A 22,220-nucleotide genomic window follows, 5' to 3' on the forward strand; every position below is an offset into this window, starting at 1 on the left:
TATCTGCCCCTTCCTACCAGTGCGACCTCAGGCGACTTAACTTCTCTGAGCCTCAGTTTCCCCATCTGTAAATGGGGCTAATGGGGATGAAAGTTACACTCTAAAGCTCTTGAAGACCGTCTACAACTCAATGCATTTAAAACAGCACGGGCACGTATGCGATGAGCCCTGGGTTTTCTAGACAACTGAGGAATCCCTGAACTCTACCTCTGAAACTAATAATACACCATGTGTTAATGAATTGAATTTAAATAAAATAAAATTAAATTGTAACAAAATAAAAAATAAAGATAAAACAGCATGGGGCAGAGGGGGATGGGCAGTGCCGGGAGCCCTGCTGACCTCCCAGCGGGGTCTGCTCTCCATTTCTGCTTCTCACGCATTCATTCTCTCCCCCTCTTCATAGGGATCCCCCTCAGGCTCACTCATCAGTATTTTCTCAGAGCTCACCCCTTCTCAGCCCCCCTGCCTCCCACCCACCCACCTTCCTCTCTCCCTCCCCTGGTCTTAACTCCTCCCCTTTTCCTCCCTCCCTGCCTGCCTTTCTCTAAATTCCAGCTTTTGCTGAAGGCTTGTACCAGTGCCAGACCCTGGTTTTTCTTAATTTAATCCTGCTCAACCCCAAGAAGTTGGAGCCTTTACTCTCATCCCACTGCACAGAGGACAAACTGCTGCACACAGGGAAGGTAACCTGCTCAAGGTCGCTTACCATGGTAACTGGAGGACCTGGCACGGGAGCGGGGTTCCAGCGTGGGGACTGTACCCCTGGGTGGGTGGCCTGTTTCCCTGCCTGTCCTGCCTTCCTTCCTACTCCCCGCCCCTCAGCATGGACCATCCCAATGAGGAGATACAGGTTTCCTTTGTCACTTGATGTCTAGCTCTGGGCTACAGTGGGGATCCCCAGGAGCTGGCCGTGGGAGCTGGGCGGGGCGGGGTGGGTAGACACCCATCAGACACTGTCAGGCGACATCAGGAAGGGTCTTCTCCTTGGAGAGGAGCGGGGCCAGGCCGAGACCCTGATCCAGCCCCTTGCTCCTGGGAGCTGTGACAGCCCCTGGGAAACCATCCCCTAGGGCGTGGGAGAGGCATCTGCTACTCTAGGTGACAGAGCTGAGGTGTTGGAGACACTGTGCCAAGACACCAGCTACGCAGCTGGGTTCTCGGCTTAGCTGCTCTCTGACAAGTGTGAAGGGAGGAGGGTTTCAGTGTCAGAAAACGGATGTCCTTTAAGAAGCCGCATCTTAAAAGGGGTGTGGAGAGGTCCAGGAGGGCAGAGTGCAATCGTCTGACTGGGTGGAGATCAGGTTCAATTAGAAAACTGCTGAAGGTTTTGATGCTGGTTTTTTTCCAGAGAACAATTGCCTTGCAAGGCTGTGAGGTGTTGGTTTCAAGGACTTCTGGGCCACCGAGCCCCACTGAGGAGGGTGATTTAGGGTGGAGATCAGGAATAACCATACAATCGTCCATAAGACAGGCAATGGCCCTGGTTTTTTTGCCTGCAAAAGAAGTGAATTCAGCGAAATCAGAAGTTTCCAGAGAGTTCTTGGCATCTGGAAGATAGAAAATTCTGTTTCTCAGGCTTCCTCCCAGAGACTGAGGTCCAGCAGGCCTGAGGGGAAACTCTAGTTTTTAATGGTCTCCCGCGGTACTGAGGGTACCTGAGGGTACCTGAACGAACCCAGTGGTTCTCAACTGGGGGTAGCTTTGTCCCCCATGAAACACGTCACGTCGCTGCAACTGGAGGAGTGCTACTGGCATTTAGTGGCTAGAGGCCTAGAGGCTCCTGTGCACAGGACAGCCCCCGCCGTGAAGAAGGACCGGGCCCCAAGTGTCAGTCGTGTTGAGACCCGGAAACCCTGCGCTAGAGCGGTTTGTGGCTTCCTCCCAGATCTGAAGACACGCACCTGCCGGCCCATTATGGAAGCTGGGAGGGGGGACAGCAGGTGGGGGACCCTGGAAAGAATGGGGGAACAAGGGAGACAGGTCTGTAGGACACATAGAGGGCAAGTCACTCCCTCCAGCACATGCCCTGTGAGACCTCAGACCAGTCACTTACCTACCTCCTAGCCTCCAGCTGAGAGCAGGGGAGCTGAGGAATGTGTGGGAGAGAGGCAGGGAGGAAGCAAGAAGGTGCCTGCCTGTGGGTGCAGCCGATGCAGGGAAACGAGCAGCACGGGAAAGGCACGCATGGCCCCCTCTTCCTCAAAGCCAGCAGGCTGGGCTCACCCACCCGAGGCTCCCGGGAAGCCTGTGTCTAGGGCCGGCACCTTGGAGATGGGAGGCAGAGCACGGAGAAGCCGGGCTCCCTTATCTCGGACAAGCCTGAAGCCACGGGCTAGAACCCACGGGGGCTGATTTCCATGAGTTTTGTGGTGAGACCCCCGCAGAAGAAAGGTTTCCCTTGTCTCACCAGAGCATGGTGACCACGGAAGGTCATGAGTCTCCCCACCCCCCACCCCTCCACCGCAGGGACAAGGTGCAGGTTGATGGGTGAGAACCAGGAGGGGAGGGGGCCCACCCAGAATTGCCAGGGGTAAGGGCTCTGAGGAAACCAAACGTTTCCGCCCTCCTGTCTATAAGCTCTTCCTGCGACAGGTCCCCAACCTCCGTGGCCAGAAAGAGCCGCTGTGTCGCTGGGTCCTGATGGCAGGAGGCACATGCATGGCCGGCAGCCAGGCTCCCATGAAAAGTGAACCAGGGATTCTGGGCCATCAATCCTGGCTCCAAAGGAGGGTTTTAGACCACCGGGTACTCAAAGGGTAGTCAGGATGTCTGCTGCGCTGCAAACCATTTGTCACCGAGAGTAAGCATTTGGAGACGCCGAAGTGAACTGTCTTCGCTCAGACAACCCCCCCCCACCCCCTGTGTTGTCAATAGAGGCATCTCACTGAACAGGGTTAGACCAACTCAGATGTCGTCCACCTCTCCAGGGTGGGCGTGTGGTACAGGCTGCACAACCGTCACACACCGTGGGACCAGGTGCCCGTCTGCCTCGTTCTGGAAAACTCCATGCCGTCCCTCCCCACAGCCTGTGTGAGAAGCCCTGCCTTAGCTGGAGGAGAGCAGACTGCGGCTGACTTATCAGGGAGGCCCCCTGGAGGAGGCTCCATGGTTGGGGCCAGCGTCCAGGGCAGCAGAGGGGAGGGGTGGGGCCCCCCAGTAAAAGCAGCAGGTCTCACTCAGTGAGTTTTATTGGGGGCGGGCTCCTCCCCACACAGCATGTCCTCCTTTATTTTCCACCAAGGTCCAGAGGAGGACCAAGCCTGGCGAGGCTGCGTGACTTGCTTAAGGTTACCCAGCCGGGACATGGCAGACCTGCCTCGGACCCCAGGCACCTGCTCCCTCAGCGTTAGGGAGAGCGCTTCTTCCTGGGGGGGGGGTGTTGGGAGGGGTGCTTGACTTCTCAGGGTCGCACATGTGCCCTGCCACGGTGCACGGACCCTGTATTTCACAACCTGGCGGCAGCATTAACAACAAAACCATTAGGGCCCCACAAAATGGAGAGAAAAACACCAGAGGCGGCCCCACCCCTTCCCATAAGGAACTGGGGGTTTCGTTGTGGATTGAAAGACAGAATCCCCCCTAGGGAGCCAAGAACTGGCCCACTCCTTTCTTCTGGTGTCGTCCTCTGCCCACCTCGGTCTTGCCTGGCTACTCATGCTTCATTCCCAGCAAAACCAGGGCAGTCTTGCAGAGGGAACCCCAGGCTGCCACCACGCCTCCTCCCTGGCCCCTGCTTGGGGACCACAGTGCCCTGCTCTCCGAACACCCCAGGTTCTGAGAAGGATCTTGCTCCTCTGTCAGCCCAGCTCCAAATATCCCTTCAACAACATCTCCCACCAACCTTGCCCAGAACCCCTCCAGAAGCCAAATGCTGCCCTTGTTTTCACACGTAGACAAATGTCCTGGCCCTATGGGGATGGGGGTGGGACACGGGCAGGGCTGGAATTGTTCAATGTTACTAAGTGGTGCCGACATCATAGCCCTCGATCCACCATTGACTCATAAATCCACTCGCAGAGGCAGAGGAACTATCTGTGTAGCTTGTCATTTCTGTGTCTCCTGTCACCATAGCACCTCTGCCCGCACTGCAAACGTGCAGCAGGGAGCAGGAACCAGGAGACGCCCTCCCCTGAGTTCTGCATCTGGGGGCTGGGTGTGGGTGTGAGCACTGGACTGGGTGCTGGGGGCCTTTGTATGTGTGTGTGTATTTAAGGGACTCCTCCCGGCGCCTTGGTGGAGCTCAGAGTCTACGGTGGGAGCAAGGGCTCAGGGGAAGAGAGTGACTAGGGGTCCGTGTGGGGTCTGGTTAGCAAATATTTCGAGCATCCTGTGGGGGGGGCACACCAAAGAACTAGAGGGTCCCCTGTTGTTTGAGAACCCACCCTGAGCTAGAGCAAGCACAGGAACAACCACTGGAGGGCTTCCTGGAAGAGGCTCATCTGGACAAGAGAAGCTGGCTGGAGAAAAAGGCAGGAGGAAGGAAGAAGGGGGGGGGGCTAGACCAAGCCCAGGACACAGGCCTCCCTCCAAGGGGCCAGGCTCTTGGCCTCCCAGCCAGGCCTGTGTGGCCCAGGGAGTGACCATGGAGATAGCCCACCGCCCCTGGGTGCACAGCGGCTCCTCTGGGCATCTGTCTTCCAGCCCTGGCCTCAGGCAGGGGGATGCCACACACCAGCCTCCCCGGTTCAGCTGTGCTTGGGGAAGACAGGGTGGTGACCATCTGAGGGGGAGCGGGTGGGGTCATGCTGTTACAAAAGCCGGTGGTTCAAGGATTGTGTGTGTGTGTGTGTGTGTGTGTGTGTGTGTGTGAAAGAGACAGACTGCATGCTGGGGGTCACTTAGGACCACAAAGGCAGCAGGCTCTGTTCCCTCTGAACTTGGGGAGGGGAACTCAGTCCCGGGCGGGGGGGGGGGGGGGGCAGGAGGCTGGGAGGGTGGGGAGGGCTCCTATCGGGGTGCCCATCTGTGGCCTTCACAGCCTTAGTCCAGCCCTGCTCTCCTAGAAGAAATCAAGAGGGAAAAGGCTGTCTCTGGCCTCAGAAGCAGGGGCACGCGTTCTCTTGGGTGCTGGGGGTACAGAAGGACAAAGCAAACCGACCAAAAAGGACACTCGGGTCTTTTCTCTTACTATACCTCTTTCTGTCTTTCCCTCTCTCTCTCCCTTACTCCCTCCTCTGTCCACCAGATCTCTCCCTCTCTCACGCCAACTTTAGCCAGGGGTACCCACCTCTGCATCGACTTTAGTTTCTGTCTCTCTGTCTGCCTCGTCGCCGTTGGTCTGCATGCCCACATCTTGTATCATAATAAAATCGTCCACCCTGAGCAGGCTGCTTCTGTTAGTGGGATTGTGGGGGGTGAAGGGTGCCTGGAGCCCTGAGGATGGTGCTTATCCAGCCCAGGGCTTTCCCTCAACCCTCCCCCAGGGGAGTCCCCCACCCCCACCCCAGTCTCTTCCCCCAGCCTGCAGAGTCCAGTCTCGTCTCCCTACCCAGCTCTGACCCCACGTACTTCTGGAAACCATGAGCACCTTTCCACACTCTGCCAAGGAGGCTGGGGAAGCATGGATCCCCGGGGTGGAGTCCCCGCGGGTTAAATGAAATGTCACAGCCCGCTCTCTCCCTAGCCCATCACTCCCACTAGGCTTGCTTCTCAGCTCTTGGGCTCCAGGTACCTGCCAGGCACACAGAGCAGTGCATCCTCCCAAAGGCCCCCCTGTGCCTCACCATAGCCCTGACTGCCGGTTAAAACTCCAAACTGTTGTGTGACAGCCTAGAACAAAGCAATGGAAGCAGCTGGACCAGTCTGGCCAGTTTCTGTCCTGGACTCTGACCTAGGCGCTCGGCTCACGGCCAGACTGGCTGGAGGTTGGATAAAGATGGGCAGGTAAAGGGGGGCAGGTGCCTACCCCAAGAACCCCTCCTTAAGGCACCTCACTGGGGCTGCCCCCCACCAAGGGCCCAATAGGGCTGGGGTGGGGTCATAAAATTACCTGTGTTTATAGGGCAGGCAGAGTCCTCCTAAGTATTTTCATTTGTCCCTGAAACAGTTTCACGGCCACTGTGTAGACAGTTGGCCAAAGAAAGTGTTTGGCAAGAGTATTTGAATCGGCAGTTCTGTGTACACGGGACCTGTCTCCCAGAAATGCATCTCGATGTGGCCATTTCACAGAGAAGGAAGTTTATGACCATGCTCCCCAAGGCTTCCTCCCTCCTCCCCACCAACCAGTCTCCTCCATTTTGCCAAAGCAGACAGGGCTTACCCCGCAAAGGAATGGTGAAGACTCTGTTGCTTAAAGCACCCCAGCTAGTTGTTTTCTGGGTGCCTGGATGGCTCAGTGGGTTAAAGCCTCTGCCTTCGGCTCAGGTCATGATCTCAGGGTCCGGAATGGAGCCCCACATTGGGCTCTCTGCTCAGCAGGGAGCCTGCTTCCTCCTCTCTCTGCCTGCCTCTCTGCCTACCTGTGATCTCTGTTTGTCAAATAAATCAATAAAAAAAATCTTTAAAAAAAAAAGCAGTCCAGCTAGTTGTTTTCAAAATAATTGTTTGCATCAGTGAGTTAATCATTTTGTATTATCCTTCCTACATGTCTCACTTTTATTATCAATTGTTTTCACATGACAGATGTTCAGAGGGTCAATTGCAGGCACTTCTGTTCTTTGACCTTGGCACTCAGCTGACAGCAGGTGATGCCATCCCTTCTCCCCAGGGACTGTGACAAGGACTCCCCAAGCAGGAGATTCTCCATTGCCAAGAACTCCTTCCTCCACCTCCCATTCCCTTACCCCATCTTTTGAGGGTCTGCCTTGGATTGATAAAATTTGTTAAGATTTATTAAGTGACTACTCTAGCTAATTATTTATTAAGCCAGACACTGTGCCATTGTGCTTAATTTCACACCTGACATCTCATGAAATCATTATGATTAATCCCATAAAGTAGGTATTATTTACTCCCTTTTTACAGATGAAGAAACTGAGGTTCAGAGTGATAACCTGACTTGCCTAGAGGCCACAACCTGCTTCACCCGATGTTCCCACCTGTACAAAAAGACGCTGACCTCCACATTAGGGAGAGTGAGGGCTGGCTGGCCAAGAGCAAGTCTGAAGACAAGCACTGGAAAAGGAACTCAGAGAATCTTAGTAAACAGGGATCATTGGTAATCAACAAATTTGTTCTTTGAATGTGGAACTGCAGCTAAAATTGAGATTTGGTCTTAGCTCCAAAATGGGCTCAGTCTTCCTTCTGTTGATTCTGGGCTTGGTTAGGGGAGAGTCAGAGCTGGGGGAGATCACCACCCCATCCCTCTCTGCACAGAGGAGGAAACAAGAAAGGCCCACGTTACCTGCTACCAACTAGCTCTCCTCCAGACACAGCACCGGGGCTAGAGCTTCACCAGACAAGGCTCTACCCTTAAAGGATCCTCTAAATCATTGGGGTGCTGCACTGGCTGTTTGTTGCTTGCTGTCTTCCTCCCTTCCTATCTTCCTTCCTTTTTAAAATAGTGGGCTTAAGGGCAGTTCTAATCTGCATCAGAGCATTAGAGGTGGCTTTTCTTTTCTTTTTTTTTTTTCCCTTTTTCTGTGTTTTTTTTTTTTTCTTACAGAGAGAGGGGAGGGGCAGAGGAAGAGAAAGAGAGACAATCCCAAGTAGGCTCCTACACCCAGCGCAGAGCCCGTGGGGTCCCATCTCATGACCCTCAGACCATGACCTGAGCTGAAATCAAAGAGTCGGAAGCTTAACCGACTGAGTCACCCAGGCGCCTTGAGATGGCTTTTCTGCTAGGGTGGCTTTGACATGACATCTGCGTCTTGTGGGAACAGCAGTCACTCTACTCTGATCGTACAATAGTAAACCGGAAGAAGCTGCGGTAACGCCATCCGAACGACGAACATTCGTGAAATGACCACGGCGTGCAGTGGACTCTTAAGTCCAGGGCTGTGAAAAGTGAAAGATGCAAAAATGCTATATACTGAGCCTCCAAGAGCATTTTCTGGTTGGTTCTCCTGCCTTATCCCATTTTGTCCGAGAGCAGTCACCTTGCAACTTTCTCTGAAAACAAACTCTGTGGCAGGTGCTGTTTTGGGTTCTTTCCGTGGATGAACACTCTTGTCCTTACCTGGGCCTTGTGAGTTGGGCACTGTCTTCATTTCATAACCGGAGATGCTCGGGGCACCTGGGGGACTCTGTTGTTAAGCCCCTGCCTTAGACTTGGGTCATAATCCCAGGGTCCTGGGACTGAGCCACGCATTCAGGCTCCCTGCTCAGCCAGAAGCCTGCTTCTTCCTCTTCCACCCACCCTGCTTGAGTTCCCTCTCTCGCTGTCTCTCTCTATATATATCAAATAAATAAATAAAATCTATTTAAAAAAAAAAAGCTGCACCAATAAATAAATAACTGGAAATCCTCAAGCTCAGACAGGGTATTGAATCCAAGTGTGAAGGAAACCAAGGTCCCGCAGCTGGGGAGGAACAGCACTGGAAAGTAGACCTGCTGCAGCCCAGTCTTCCCATGGAAGTTCATGGCCCTAAGGAGTGTTTAGAAACACATTTTTCACAGAGATGTGAAAGGTACCCAGGAATGGGAATGTCATTCAATACACTTGTTTATAGAGAAACAGCTCAGAGAGGGAAGGTGACCTGCCTTAAGTCACACAGCTGATTAAAGGCACAGCTGAGACCCAAGTCAGGTTTGCCAAATCCCAGGCTGATGGCCTTTCCACCCAAGTAACTGTAGAAATGATCAGCCCTGTGCCTAATGCCTTCTTTCCAGGCCACACCACGGCCCGGGTTCAGGCCTGTGAGCTCATCACAGCATAGGTGCTTGGGGTGCAGCCAAGGGGCACCAGGGACCCTCCAAACTCCTTCATCTGTGCTACTGAACCCTGCTGGCTGCTGATGCTCTCTGAGGAGCCAATGTCAGAGAGGGTGAGAAATGGATTTTCCACTTGAGCTGATCTTCACAGGCTCTGGGTCAGTGTCCTGCTTTTCCACGGGTCCGTCCCCTTCTTGAGAACTGGACTGATGCCCTCCTTAGAGACTCGTATAGAATCCGGAAGGCCTCGACTGGTTTTTGGCTGTGCTCTCCTATTCTGTACCTGGTCTGTGGTGGCCCATGAGCACCTCCCCCGACTCTGGGCTCACTTTTTTGCCCTCCTGCCAATGCTCCTGTCAAAAAGTGGCTCCACCGTATCTGTCAAAAAAGAATTTGGAAATGGTCCAAATGTGCGCCAGTGCAGGATCCAAAGTATATTCACTCGCAGGAAGTAGCAGCTGTTGACAAGCTCCCTTTGGAGGTTTGGGAATAACCCGGGACAGATTCGGGCTGTGATGCAGTATGACGGTGTGCCCAATGGCCACGAGGGTACCCAAACCTGCACTTGAGAAAGAGCTGAAGGGATTATCTCAAAAATGATGGCAGTGGCTGTGTTAGGAGGGTGAGGGGGTAATAATTGTCCCCTCTGGTTTCTAGACTCTGTGATCCTACTAGATTGCCATTATGATGAGAGCAAGAGCAAGAAAACCAGCGCCAGCTTCAGAACCCAATCTCCTTTGCTATCCCACCAGCCTTTGCCTTCTCCGCCCTCACACCTGCAGCCCACCTGGACCCCACCTTTGGGTCTCCCTGAGAGACCTAGCTGCAGCTGGTGGGTGGGTGACCCAGAGGTGTTCAAGCATCCTCTCTCCTGGGGGCAAAGACGGTATTTCACCTGTCACTTACTCACATCTACACTCCGCACCCCCTCCAACCCCGCCGGCCCCAGTCCCCTGTAACCAGTGCAGTCTTCTTCCAACACTGGCTGACTTGTTGAGGACTGAGCTGGATGTTGGATTAACTCCCCTGGACTCAAACAGACTGAACTACCAGGGATCTCATCCAGCAAAGGCCTAGGATGAGACTTAAGTGGCTGTGAATATTCGCGGATCAAAGCTAATAAGCAAGACCTTAGAACAACAGTGCCTAGGTTTGAATTCTGGTTCCACTCACTGGTTGTGTGACCTGGAACAAGTTACTTAGCCTCTCTGTGCCTCAGTAATAATCCCTACTTCCTAGGGCTGTTAGGAAGCCGAAGTGACTTAATATTTGCAAAGCAGGTAAAACAACACCTAGCACCTTGTACATGCTACATAAATAGGAAAAAAAAAAAAGGTAATTATTTAATTGAAACCAGCATGAACTGTCCATTCATTCCCTGCCTCTCACTCATTCTGTGTTTATTAAACACCTAATGAGTTCATTAGGCCAGACATAAAGGGCACACACCTCACCATCTAGTAGGAGAAATACACATGTCACCATCTAGAAGGAAAAACACACACATAACGACAGAAAAAAAATTCGTTTTTTCATGTAGAAAAATATGGCAATTCTAAGCAGAGAATTGCCCAGGATTCTAAGAAAGGCCAGAGAAAGAACATTTACGTATTACCACGTAAACTTAAAAAAGAAGAAGAACAAAACAAACCCAAAACCTACGATTCGATTCCTTGAATCCATTTAAAAGATCCAATTCAGTCTAACTAATGAGTGAATTCAGATCAAGGTTGGGTACACACTAGCCTTTCGGAAAATATTCTCATTCAATCCCATCTATTCAACCTCCCTCCCTCCTCCATCTCCTGGTCACCCAGAAAATAATCTCTGGGTTCACCCTTAGTCCTGAGTTAATGGGTGGGGGAGGGGATATGGGTTCAATCAGACCAACCCATTGGTTGGGGAGGGAGAGAGGATGGAGAAAGCTTTAGTCACTGCTGAGATCTCCACTGACCAACCGGCAGCTGTTAACATTTTTAAAAATTCGGGTGGTTTAAATCAAACCACTGTGAGCCAGTATACGCACAGTTGGTTTAATAACCGATGGAAAAATGAAATTCGTACCCCTCCCCCAAGTCAATTCAATTCTTCTCAATGTAATCGCTTTTAAACGCCCTGAACCCAGTCAAGCTGGTGTGGTCTGTGTTTGTACCCCAGGCGGTGCACACCGACCCTGCGGAGTCCGGATGCTCTGGCCAGAGCAGGGCTCTGGGGCAGCGGTGCCCAGGCCCACCCACCTCTCATCTCCCTCTGCCTGCTGCTGACGCGCCTACACCCGGCGAGCCGAACCGCTTTGGGAAGCGCTCGGCACTGGAAGTGGCGGCTGTCACCACCCGCGGGCCGGACTGACGACACCCCCCTGGCCTTTTCACGGCGGACGCAGCCGGCAGGCACTCCCGGTCGCCCCCGAACTTCAGCTGGCAAACGCTGGACGGGCGGTCTGGGGACTTTTTCTAAACTCGGGGCGGCGGAATCGCGTCGCCAGACCGGGAGCCGGAGAAGCAGGCGCGGCCGGCCGCGCGGCGCAGCGACTCTCGAGTGCAAAGGCTCAGGCAGCTAGCGCTGGGCTCCCGCCCGCCGGCCGCCACGCAGGGCTCTGGGCGCCGCCGGATGCACCGTCTCCTCCCCGGAGATTGCGATGTTGATCAAAGGCTGCGAGACTCGGGGGACATTTGTCTCCCCGGACTCGCAGCTTTCCGAGCAGGGGAAGGGGCAGGAAGGAGCTCCCAAGAACCGGGCGGGGGCGGGCGGAGTCGGGGAGCTGGTGAGAGGGTGTGAGGCCGGTGGGGAGCCCACCTCCAGAGTCGCCTGTCCCGGGATCGGGGTCTGCATCGGGGGGGAGGGGTTGGGGTGGGCGGTGGAACCAAGTTTTCACTCCCAAAGCCTAAAGCGATTCTCCGCGCGGAGCCGGTGGCCGGGGTGGGCGGACCCCTCCTCCGCCAACATCCCAGCAGCTTCGCCACAATGATGTCTTTTTTTTCACTTGAGTCCTCCCTGCCCCCGCCACGCCGGCTCCAGAGGTCCAGGGAGAGGGACCCGTGCGCAGCCCTCCCCAGTGACCCCCATCAGACCCACAGCCCACCCGCGTCCCGCGCCGGCCCGGGGCTGGGGGCGCCCGCGCTCGAGGGCTGACCCGCTCGCTCTTACCTTGACGAGCCGCAGCTGCGGACGCCGTCCCATCTTCGGGCTCGCTCGATCACCGTCCCGGACGCCTGGGTCCCTCGGACATCCCAGAGGGGCCGGCCGACGGTGGCGGGCTGGGGCGGCGACGCGGGCTGGGAGGCCGGGCTCCCGTGTCGCTGCCCGGCTCCGAGGTGCCCGGCTCTGCGCTCCCCGGCCCCGCGGGCTCCCGCTCTCCCGGGCCCGGGCAAGTCCGGCCGCCGTCTCCTGACTCAGCCCGGCCGACAGCCGCCTAGCGTCCCCGCCGCCTCCCCCTCGGTCCGCGCAGCTCCCCGCCTCGACTCCCCGCCCCCTCGCCGAGCGTCCCCTCCCCTCTCTCCCTCCCCTCTCCCCTCCCCTTCAGTCCCTCCTCCGCGCCGCGCCCCTCTCCGCGCTCCCCTCGCCTCCTGCGCGCCCCGCCACCAGCCTTCCGGGCTGGCTCCTCGCGCCCTAGCCTTGCTGACCCCCTTTCCCTGCGCCCGGGTTTGCGGCAGTCGGCGGGACGCACTGGCAGCGGTGGCGGCCGCCGCAGCCCGGGATGGGGGGGGCGGGGGCGGGAGAGGAGGCAGCCTCCTGCCTCCTGCCTCCCTCCTCCCGCCTTACTTGAGGTTGGGGCCTCGGGAGTCCAGGGAGTCTGGGGGAACTTGGAGGGGGGGGGTGCTCAGGTGAATCTACGAGAGCGAGGCGATTGGAGACTGAAGAATAGGGCAGCCCCGAGTGAGCAGAGGCGCCGCGGAAACCGGGTGAAGCTGGGAACTGCGTTTGGGCAGTTCCCGCCCCGCAGCCGACCAGGAGAAGGTCCGCGCCGCGCCCCCTACAGCGGGGTCCCCGCGTTGAATCCGACCCTCAGCACCTTTGGCCCCCACACGCCAGGTGCGCGCAGAGACGCGAAGCTCTGCGGGACGAATCCTCGTCCGTTCGTTCATTCATTCATTCATTCATTCCACACTAAGCGCTTGCCCGATTTGGTCCAGGCAAGGGGCTTAACCCGGGAACCCTAAGATGAAGGGGAGACGGCTGTGCCCTGCAGGACTAGCTGGCACCTGAGCACGGTGGAGGGGAAAGCAGAGCGCGCATTGCACTACGGCAGGGCGTAGTGCAGCTAGGCATACAGCAAGCAGGGCGTGGAGGAGGCCCAGCGCCCCCTGTCGGCCGGACCCTCGGGGGAGGGGTCAGTTTCGCTCCAGACCTGGGGTCTTCAGAAGGCTTGGCTCCCTATCTCCCTACCCCACCCCCAGCTCTGGGAAGCAGCTCCCACCTCCTCCAGTCCCTTAAACTTTCCTCTGCAGCCCTTGCATTTGGACAGAATTTTTGACTTCTTCTACTCCTTCCTTCCTTCACGGGGAAGCTGAAGCCTCAGCCTGCAGCGCCAAGCAAAGTCCCTTCAGAGCCAGCCGGACTCCGGGGCAGAGCACAGTCCCAGAGTGGTGGGCAGCCAGCTTTGAAATCAAACTCTGATCCTAACTTCCCTGGACCCCGTGTCCCGCTGCACTCCATCCCCCTTTCCACCCACTACTCATGACATTGGGCAGACACCCGTGCGTTCATGGATCCAGCTGATTCTTCACTCAGGAAGGGAGTTACTTTAAGAGATAGTGTGATTTAACATGCACAGTTTTCTTGCGGGGAAACTAAGGTGCAGACTGGTGGTTACCTGTCCCATAGCTGTTGAGCCTCAACCTCAGGTTCCTGATTCCCAGCTCAAAGTGCCTGAAGGACTGGGCCCTGAAGGGGCTTGGGGCTCTCAAGTGGGGAGAGGCATTGTCCAGACAGCCAGCTGGTCACACGGGCTTAGCCACACAGGGTGGCACTTTCTAGATGAAGCACACAGTCCTGAGTCTTGCAAAACCCCCGTTAGGTTAGTGCTGGGCATGCTGAATCCAGCACGGACTCACGCCACGCAAGCCCCAAAGACCCGGATGCCCCAGCCAGATTGCCGATGTGTTATTCTCAATAAAAGTTAAATGCAGAGTGGTCGAGCCTAGTGCATGTTCTGGAGTCAGTTAGCCGGAGTTTGAACCACGGCTCTTCTGCTTATAAGCTGTATCAACCTGAAAAATTATTTAACAGAGCTTCAATGTTCTCACCTATAGAATGGGGGTAGGAATGCTTACCTCATTTAAATGAGTTAATATTTGTAAATGGCTTGGAATGGTACCTGGTACATAGCATGGGCTTAGTGAAGGTTAGCAATGATCACTATTACTGCCACCGCCCCCCCCCCATCATCGTCATCATCATCGTTGAGTAGACCTGATGCTCTAGTGTATGGACCTCATGGTCCCTCCTTTCTAGGCAATTCTTTATAGGAACAGAATTCTTGATTGGAAGGTCATAGAGGCAGTGAACTGTGGAATCAGAGGAGAGGAAGCTGGTGGGTGCTCAGGGAGGTTTGCCCCCGACATGTTAAGTCCTTACTACTCTCCAACCTTAGAACTGACTCTTCAGGAACCAGACAGCTCCAGATTTCCAGATTCCGGGCTTCTGTAGGTTTCATAAACACCGTCAGATTCTGCTTTTCTGAGTCGCATTGTCCTCCCCTTGACCTGATCTTTAAATATGATAATGCCATCGATTGGGCTGTAATGAAGCCTTGCCCTTCCTGCCTTTTTCATGTGGGATTCAGACCTTCTTCTTTTTCTAAAGGAGCATCTACAAATGCTACAGTTTCTTCCCCCCCACCCCATGTTGATCATCTGTCTTGATTTCATGGACTTGATATCTACACCCCACTTCCCTTCTGGGGTGGGAAGAGGAGAGCTTCTATAGCACTCCAATACCTACTTATTTATAGTTTTGGCCTTGACCACTTGCTTCAGGTCAGTTATGAGAATCTCTTGCTCAACATCCCTTCTGTAAAAGGGTTCCATATTCTCTTTCATTTGTGCTGAAACTGCTTCCTTCCACCTTCGAGAGCCTGGCTCTCATCCGTTGGGCCTGATGAAGATGCCATTCCGAAGGCTTCTGTGCCCTTCCCCCATCTCGGCCCCAGCTGCTCCAGCTGGACCCCTGACAGCTCCGGGTGGTCTCCTCAGGAGCCTCCCCACCCTCTTCAGGGTTGCCACCTGCTCCATCCAGTCATTCCCTTCCCAGACTTTCTTCAGACCCCTCCTTTGCCCTTTCCTCCTCCTGTTCAGGCCCGGATCAGAATCAGCTTTCATTCATTTAACCTGCCAGATTTGAAAGATGGAGAAAAATGAATTTAAATGGAAAAAGAGACACTTCCATGTCCTTCCAAACAGTAGGAGAGACAGATGTGAACCAGCAGTGATGGGGGGCACCCAGAGAGTGAGGGTCGAGCATGCCCCTTCTACCTGTGGGGTTCCACTGGCTTTAGTCCTGGGGATCCCAGTGAGTTTGATGGTCTGGAACCATACTTCTCAGACTACCTGGGCAGAAAAACCTGTTCTTGCTTTTGAAATTTTAAGCTGTTGCCAAATGACATGATGGCAAAGTAGAGTAGGGATGACTTCTTAGAAGAAGGAAGGAAATAACAAAGAAAGACAAAATAAAAGCCCAATTTGTAAAGCTAATGATCTAATTTTAACTCTAGTGATCCAGTGGACACAAAACTACTCTGTCAAGTTACCCAAAATTTTCTAAATGCTTACTGTCAATTTCTGCATTTACTTTGCCATGGACTGGCAACAAATTGTTTGCAGACCGATCATGCTTGGAGTAAATCTGGTCTAGAATGCTTCTCAAGTGGGAGGTCAGGAAAATGACCTCATGGAGGGAGCAGCTTATAAAATCACATGCATATCAGGGGAGATGGCATTAATTATCCCATCCATCTGTGCATTCATTCAACAAACATTTAATGAGTGGCAACTATGTAGCAGTTACTGTTGAACACCAAGATGAATAAAGAGGAATATAATAGGGCTCTAGCCCTCAAGATGTTCGCAGAGTGGGAGGGGAAATTTTGATAAATAATTAAAAGCTAGTGAAATTAGGTCAATAATATCCAGGCACTGTGGGCACAGAGGTAGAGATATTAATTCTGCCTGGGGGCCAATGAGGAAGGTTCTACCAAAGAAGTCGTATTGTGCTAGGCTCTGGAGGCAGAAACAGATGTTCAGTCCCATATGGCCAGCCAGCACTCCATAAATGAGTTAATATGTGTAGTGTGCTTAGCGCAGTGCATGGGAAGGGCTTAAAAAATGTCAGCTGTTCTTATTATTAAATCTTATAAATCATCATCCTCCTTATCATCCATCCAGATCTACCCAGAACTGAGCATAACTTTGTCTTGGGGTTGTGGGGCTATAGGTAGCTCAGTTGGGGAGAAGAGGACAAAGTGACCTTCATCGACCCTCTTTGTCAGAGGAAAGATCTAGAGGAAATAGGTTGGGAGTTGGATATTGAAGGACGTGAGTGTAGATGGGTAAGGAAGAGAGGACGTCTTCAAAGCAGGAGGGTCCCTTAAGAGATACAGCCAGAAGAACATGTATGGGGCAGGGGAGAAGACTGGTCTGATTGGGACAAGTAATGGGGATGTAGTGATCTGGTGAGGCTTGGCAGAACAGAGTGGGGAAGGGGACAGGTTGAGGATCCCCTTGAATAAGGGATCTGATATTATTGCTTTGCTCATTTATTTATTTAATGATTTTATTTATTTGACAGAGACAGAGAGAGTGTGTGAAAGCGTGCCCACGCACATGGGGGGGGGGTGCATAGAGAGAGGGCGCCAGAGAAGCAGGCACCACACTAAGCAGGGAGCAGGATACGGGGCTTGATCCCAGGACCCTGGGATCATGACCTGAGCTGAAGGCAGACGCTTAACAAACTGAACCCCCCAGGTGTCCCCCATCCTTTTCTTCCCAAGATTTTATTTATTTGACACACACAGAGTCTTCCATTTAGAACAACAGATAATAACAATAGTAATTAGGACTCATGTGGCAGTTTGTACCACATAGCTCTTTCACAGATATGTTCTCATTTAATACCTACAACAACCCTGTAAAAAAAGTATTAACAGCTTCATTTTACAGCATTTACAGTTGAGAAATCTGAGCTCAGAGGCTGATCCCTCACCCGAGGTCACAAGATTGGCTTTGGCACTGTCAGGACTCTAGCCTGATATCCCCAAATCCCATTCCGCATGTTTTCCAGTGTACCACAGAGACATGACTTGAGCCTAGACCCCTGGAGGGCTGTGATTTCACCTAGAGATGGTCCTGGTTCCAGGAAAATGATGCTCTAGAATCATTCTTTCCTTTTACTTTCCCCATGGATAGACAAAAGGGAGGAGCAAAGGCAAGCCATGGGACAAGCTTGGCAGTGACAGCAAGCAAGGTGGGCCGGTCACCCACAGAAGTCTCAGATGACCTACCCACTCCACCTCCTCTCCCCGAGTCTGAGTCTAGATCAATGAAGGACAAGCATGATTACGCTGGGTACCATGCCTGTATTTTTACCCTTATTAAGTGTGGCCAAGGGGCACCTGGGGGCTCAGTGGGTTAAGCGTCAGACTCTTGATCTTAGCTCAGGTCATGATCTCAGGGTCCTGGGATCAAGCCCTGCATCAGGCTCTCTGAGGATTCTTTCTCTTCTCCCTTTGCCACCCCCCACCCCTGGCTTACATGTGCACACACACACTCTCTCTCTAAAATTAATAAATAGAACTTTTCCCCCTCCTAAGTGTGGCCAAGAGGAGCACTGAAGTTGTTTCTAAGAAAACATTTTAAAGGTGCGCTGAAGTAAGAAGTGTTAACACCTTGGGAACATTCTGGAAGAAAAATAGACCAGAGGCACTGGCCATTTGTGCAGAGTCAAAAGGAAGGGCACACACTCACATCTCTTCTCAGAGAAATGGCATCCCTCTAGTCTAGACTTGTGATTCTCAACTGGAGGCTTTTGCCCCCCAGGGAACATTTGGCAAAGTCTCGAGGTATTTTTGGTTTTCATAACCAGGGAAGAGTTCCTGGCATCTCGTGGATAGAAGCCAGGGACGCTGTTAAACATCCTCCAATGCACAGGACGGCCCCCACGGCAAAGATCTGGCTCAACATATCTCAACGCTGGGGTTCAGGCTCCGTGGCCTAGGCTGCAGTTTGGTACCATGGACAGCAGAAACCCAGGCTTTCCATGGGGCTATGATCTGTGAAATCCACATTCTATTCTGTCTGAAGACCACAGAAAAGCAAGGGTTCCCCACTCTACATTTCTTGAACTCCATCATTTCCAAAACTCTGAGGCCCCAGGGAACACACTGCAGTAACACCAATGATGGTTTGTGGGGGCGCAGGGATCTGCTTAAGGTCCCCGTGCTGGGTAGTTGGTAGAGCCTGGAGAGGACTTAAGGACTCTGGGTTCTTCTGTGAATGCTCCTCACCCTCCCCCAGATTAGCACTCAGCCTTCCCACCTCCACCTTTTTTTTACAGGTGTAGTTTGTTCCTTTTTTTCCTATTCCTAAAATCCTATTTAGAATGAGGAAGTTTCTCGTACAAACCTGCTGGTCTAATAGGCACGGTGCTATTACTTTTGTTTGACAGATGGGTTCATTGAAGTCTAGAGGTTAAATATGCGATGTGCCTATCCATCTCCCTGAAGAGCTGTGAGCTCCTTGGAGGGCACATCCTGCTTCCTCTTCACCTCAGTTGGCAGTACCAGCCGCTGTCAAAGTCCTCCAGCTCAGTAGATGCCAAACGAAATATTTACAGTTAATGGTCAGTCTCACCATTGGACTAGACCCCAGGATCTTGCCTCCAGGGTAGTGCACTCTATAGGTTTTTGTCCTCTTCTGGGTCCTTCTCCCCACCAGTGCAGCACAGCACTCTCTCTTCTGAAGCCTCACCCTCACCTCTTCTGGGCCTCACCCCAGCCCTGGCTAGCCCCCCCGCCCCCAAACAGGCAGTTACACCTTCCAGGTGGTAAACCATAGAACTGAGCCTCAGCCTGGCCTTTTCACCCTTCCTTTTCCCCACCCTCCGCCGTCCCCTCGGGCCTTAAAAAGGTCTCCTGGCAGGAAAGATTTCCCCTCCAGTTTGCTGGGAATTGGGAATGTCTTCATTGCTCCCAGAGAAACTCAGGAAAAGTGGTCACCCTGACCTTCACTGGCCACTTATAACTCACAGAGCAAGACAGAGACACTGAAGGGACGTATTAACCAGCCACACTATGAGGATTTCGCTCAGACTCTGATTCAAACAAATTGAAAGAAAAAAAAAAAAAAAGACCTATAAATAAACAATTGGAAACATGAATTCTAATTAGATATTTGAAAGTGTGATAATGGCATTGTGGTTATATATTTAAAATGAGTCTTTATCTTTTAGAGACACAACCTAAAATATTTATAGATGAAATGGCATGATGTCTGGGGTTCTCCTTAAAGTGATACAGGAAAAAAAGTGGGCAGGCATATTAATGAAATGAGGTTGGCCGTGAGTTGCTAACTGTTGAATCTGGGTGATGGGTACATGGGAGTTTTATGGCAACATTTTGTTTGTTTTTAATGCATTAAAAAAATTCACAGCATGTGAGAGCTGCCTGAGACCACTTAGGGAGTATATACGCCAGGGTTCCAAACCATCTTCTTCTTCTTTTTTTAAAGATTTATTTATTTGAGAGAGAGAGTGCATGCATGCTCCCGAGTAGAGGGAGGAGGGGCAGAGGGAGAGGGAGAAGAAGAGAAGCAGGCTCCTTGCTGACCTGGGAGCCCAACGGGGCTCCCAACACAGAGATCATGACCTGAGTTGAAACCAAGAATTGGATACTTAACCGACTGAGTCACCCAGGTGCCCCCGAACCATCTTCTGTGGAACCCCAGGATTCTGAAAAGATGCTTCAGGGACTGAAGTTAGAGATGGGGTAGGGGGAGGAAGAGGTGATGGGAGATTGAGGAGAAGGCTCAGAGGCTGCATTTTCGTTTGACCAGTTTGATATATTAGAGGTATACCGCAGAGGTCATGTTTTGAAAAAGGTTCTTCCCAGCAGGGGAAGTCGTTTTTCTAAGACCAGGTGTATTGGGGGCAGAGCTGGGCAGAGCCTCGTCCTCTGGCTGTCAGATTCCTGCACTCTGCCCTGCACCACACTGCCTTCCTCAGGCCTGGCGGATGTCCCATAGCTCCTGCAGGACTTAGTAGACCTGAGGTCTGGGTCAAGTTGGCCTATGCTGGGACAGGGGATGGGTCAATTTCCCCCACCTTGAGGCGCCTGTAGGCATGCTCCCTCCTGCAGGTCACTTACTGCCTGATTTCCAAAGCCAGGCCTGTGGCTCAGAGGCGGCCTTGCTTTGCTGGCTGCCATCTGGCCAGGCCCCAGTGGCTCAGCTGGACATGGGCCAGCACCTCCAAGTCTTCCTGAGCCAGAGAAGTGTTGACCAGGGCTCAACCTAATGGCCACACAATAGCTGTTCATTCCAGAAGATGAAGGCCTCATGCTGCACGGATACCTTCCGCATGAGAGGACTGGCCTAAGACTGGCCATACTGCTCCATCCCATGTGCTCAGGACAAGGGGGTGACAAAGCCTGAAGTTCTTTCAGCCCACCTGCATGCTTGATGGGGGAGAAGCACAGAGAGCTCCTGAGGCATGGAGCAGAGGAGAAGAGAAGAGGGGAAATGACCTGTGAGGCAGGTGGGAGATCCCTTGGCAGGAAACAGAGCCTGGTTGGACTTGTGAGGGCACAAAGGGGGAGTGGCTATGTCGGCGATGAAGGAGCTCATGGTGGTCGGGCAGGGTCATCCATTTGTTGTTCCATAGCTCCCTTTGCATTTCCCCACCTGCTGTGTGCCCCCGTGGCTGACTGGTCAATCTCTCACTTCCTGTTGCATTCAGCCAACAGGAAGCCCTGATTCTAGATCAGCTGAAGACAGGAGAGGGAGTTGGGGTATTTATCCCACTAGCTCTCTCCCTGTGGGGTGGCCTTGGCCTGGCTGTGTCACGTGACCAAGGCCCCCTGCTGTTCTCATGGCAACCTCTCTCCAGAGGTTCTGGTAACTTCTTCCCCTCATCCCTTTGGATCTAAGGAGAGTCCGTTCTCACTGGCCTCGGGGTCCTGCATGACCCCTTGCGGTTTCCCCGTTCTGTGCAAATCTTTGTGAACAGTCTCTTCAATAAACTCTTCTTGAATTATCCAGTTCAAGTGGGCCGTGCATTTCTTGCTAAGGCTTCGGTCAGTGCAGGCTGCTCAGAAGCTGAGTTTGCAAATATGAGAGTGTTCACAATGAGTCTTTTCTTGCATGTGACTCCAGTGAACTCAAGAAATGACGAGGCCTCCCAGGGGGTCTGACTGGACAGACACACCAAGGATGCAAGGCAGGATGCGGGGCAACCTCAAACAAATGAGCAGAGACTTCATTTCCAGTGAAGGGAATCCAGCTGGAGGCATGGTTGGTAGAGGCATCAGGAGGAGACCTAAGGGTCTCCCCCAACCTCACTGAAAAGATATTGCTATGGGGTAGGGGAGGGCAGGAGGTAGAGGGTCCAAGCCAGAGAAAAACAAGGTTAGGCTCTGCCCATGCCTCTCTCACTGTGCTGATGGAGACAGCTGTGCCCTGCATGACTCCAGGGGTACCCAGGGTCCCTCGGCGCATGGCTGCTAAACTTCCAAGGATAAACCCCATTTGCTGGACAAGCCTACACCTCCACACTTGCTCCCTTCCGCCCCTGTAAATATCCAGCCTCCAAGCAACCTGCCTTGGTGCTTGTCCTCAAGCTTTGCCAGCTGCTGAGTGCCCCGCCCCCTCCCCAGGACTAGAATCTCTACCCTGGGTGCCATACACTCATTCCAAGCCCGTTTGTCTCCTACACCCGTTCCCACCTTATATCAGGGTCGTGTCCCCAGACCTCCAGCCCTGGCGCCGCGGACTTTTGGCTGCGTGGCTTTGGTAAGTCACATCTTCTCTTTGGACCTCAGTTTCCTTGTCTGTGAAATGTCACAATGGCTAAAGGTGTATCAGGGAACCTCTCCTGTCCCTTTCAGGCTTAAACAAATCCATAGATGCATGTCCTTTGTCCCACTGATAGATGACACAGGAGAAGAGAGCATGTTTCACTCATTCATCTCGTGTTCCCACAGCACCTAGCAGAGGGCCCCGCCAGCAAGGGTTGAATGGGTGGACTAGTGGGCGGCTGGGTAGATGATAAATCTCCCTGGAGTGGAGAAAAGGCAATTCATTCCATGGCCCTAAGTTGATAGAAATGTCCCCTGAGAACTTCCCACTGCCTCTGCCCACCTCCTGACTAATCCTGCTTGTTCTCATTTGTAACCCGGTCCCCTGAGCAGACCCCCCCCC

At 53.2% G+C, this 22,220-nt stretch overlaps 1 protein-coding gene across 5 annotated transcripts in view; it reads right to left on the reverse strand.

Moving 5' to 3' along the window:
- Window positions 1-12,267, reverse strand: part of CRHR1 (corticotropin releasing hormone receptor 1) — a 46,165-nt gene extending 33,898 nt beyond the window's left edge. For all 5 annotated transcript variants that reach the window (XM_059380538.1, XM_059380542.1, XM_059380543.1 and 2 more), the window contains exon 1: window positions 11,962-12,267. In XM_059380538.1, the coding sequence (XP_059236521.1) occupies window positions 11,962-11,994 (33 nt within the window). In that variant the 5' untranslated portion in view covers window positions 11,995-12,267. The remainder of the gene's footprint in view (window positions 1-11,961) is intronic.
- Window positions 12,268-22,220: the final 9,953 nt, after the last annotated feature.

This window comes from Mustela nigripes, chromosome 16, assembly GCF_022355385.1.
Source record: "Mustela nigripes isolate SB6536 chromosome 16, MUSNIG.SB6536, whole genome shotgun sequence".
Taxonomy (NCBI): Eukaryota; Metazoa; Chordata; class Mammalia; order Carnivora; family Mustelidae; genus Mustela; species Mustela nigripes.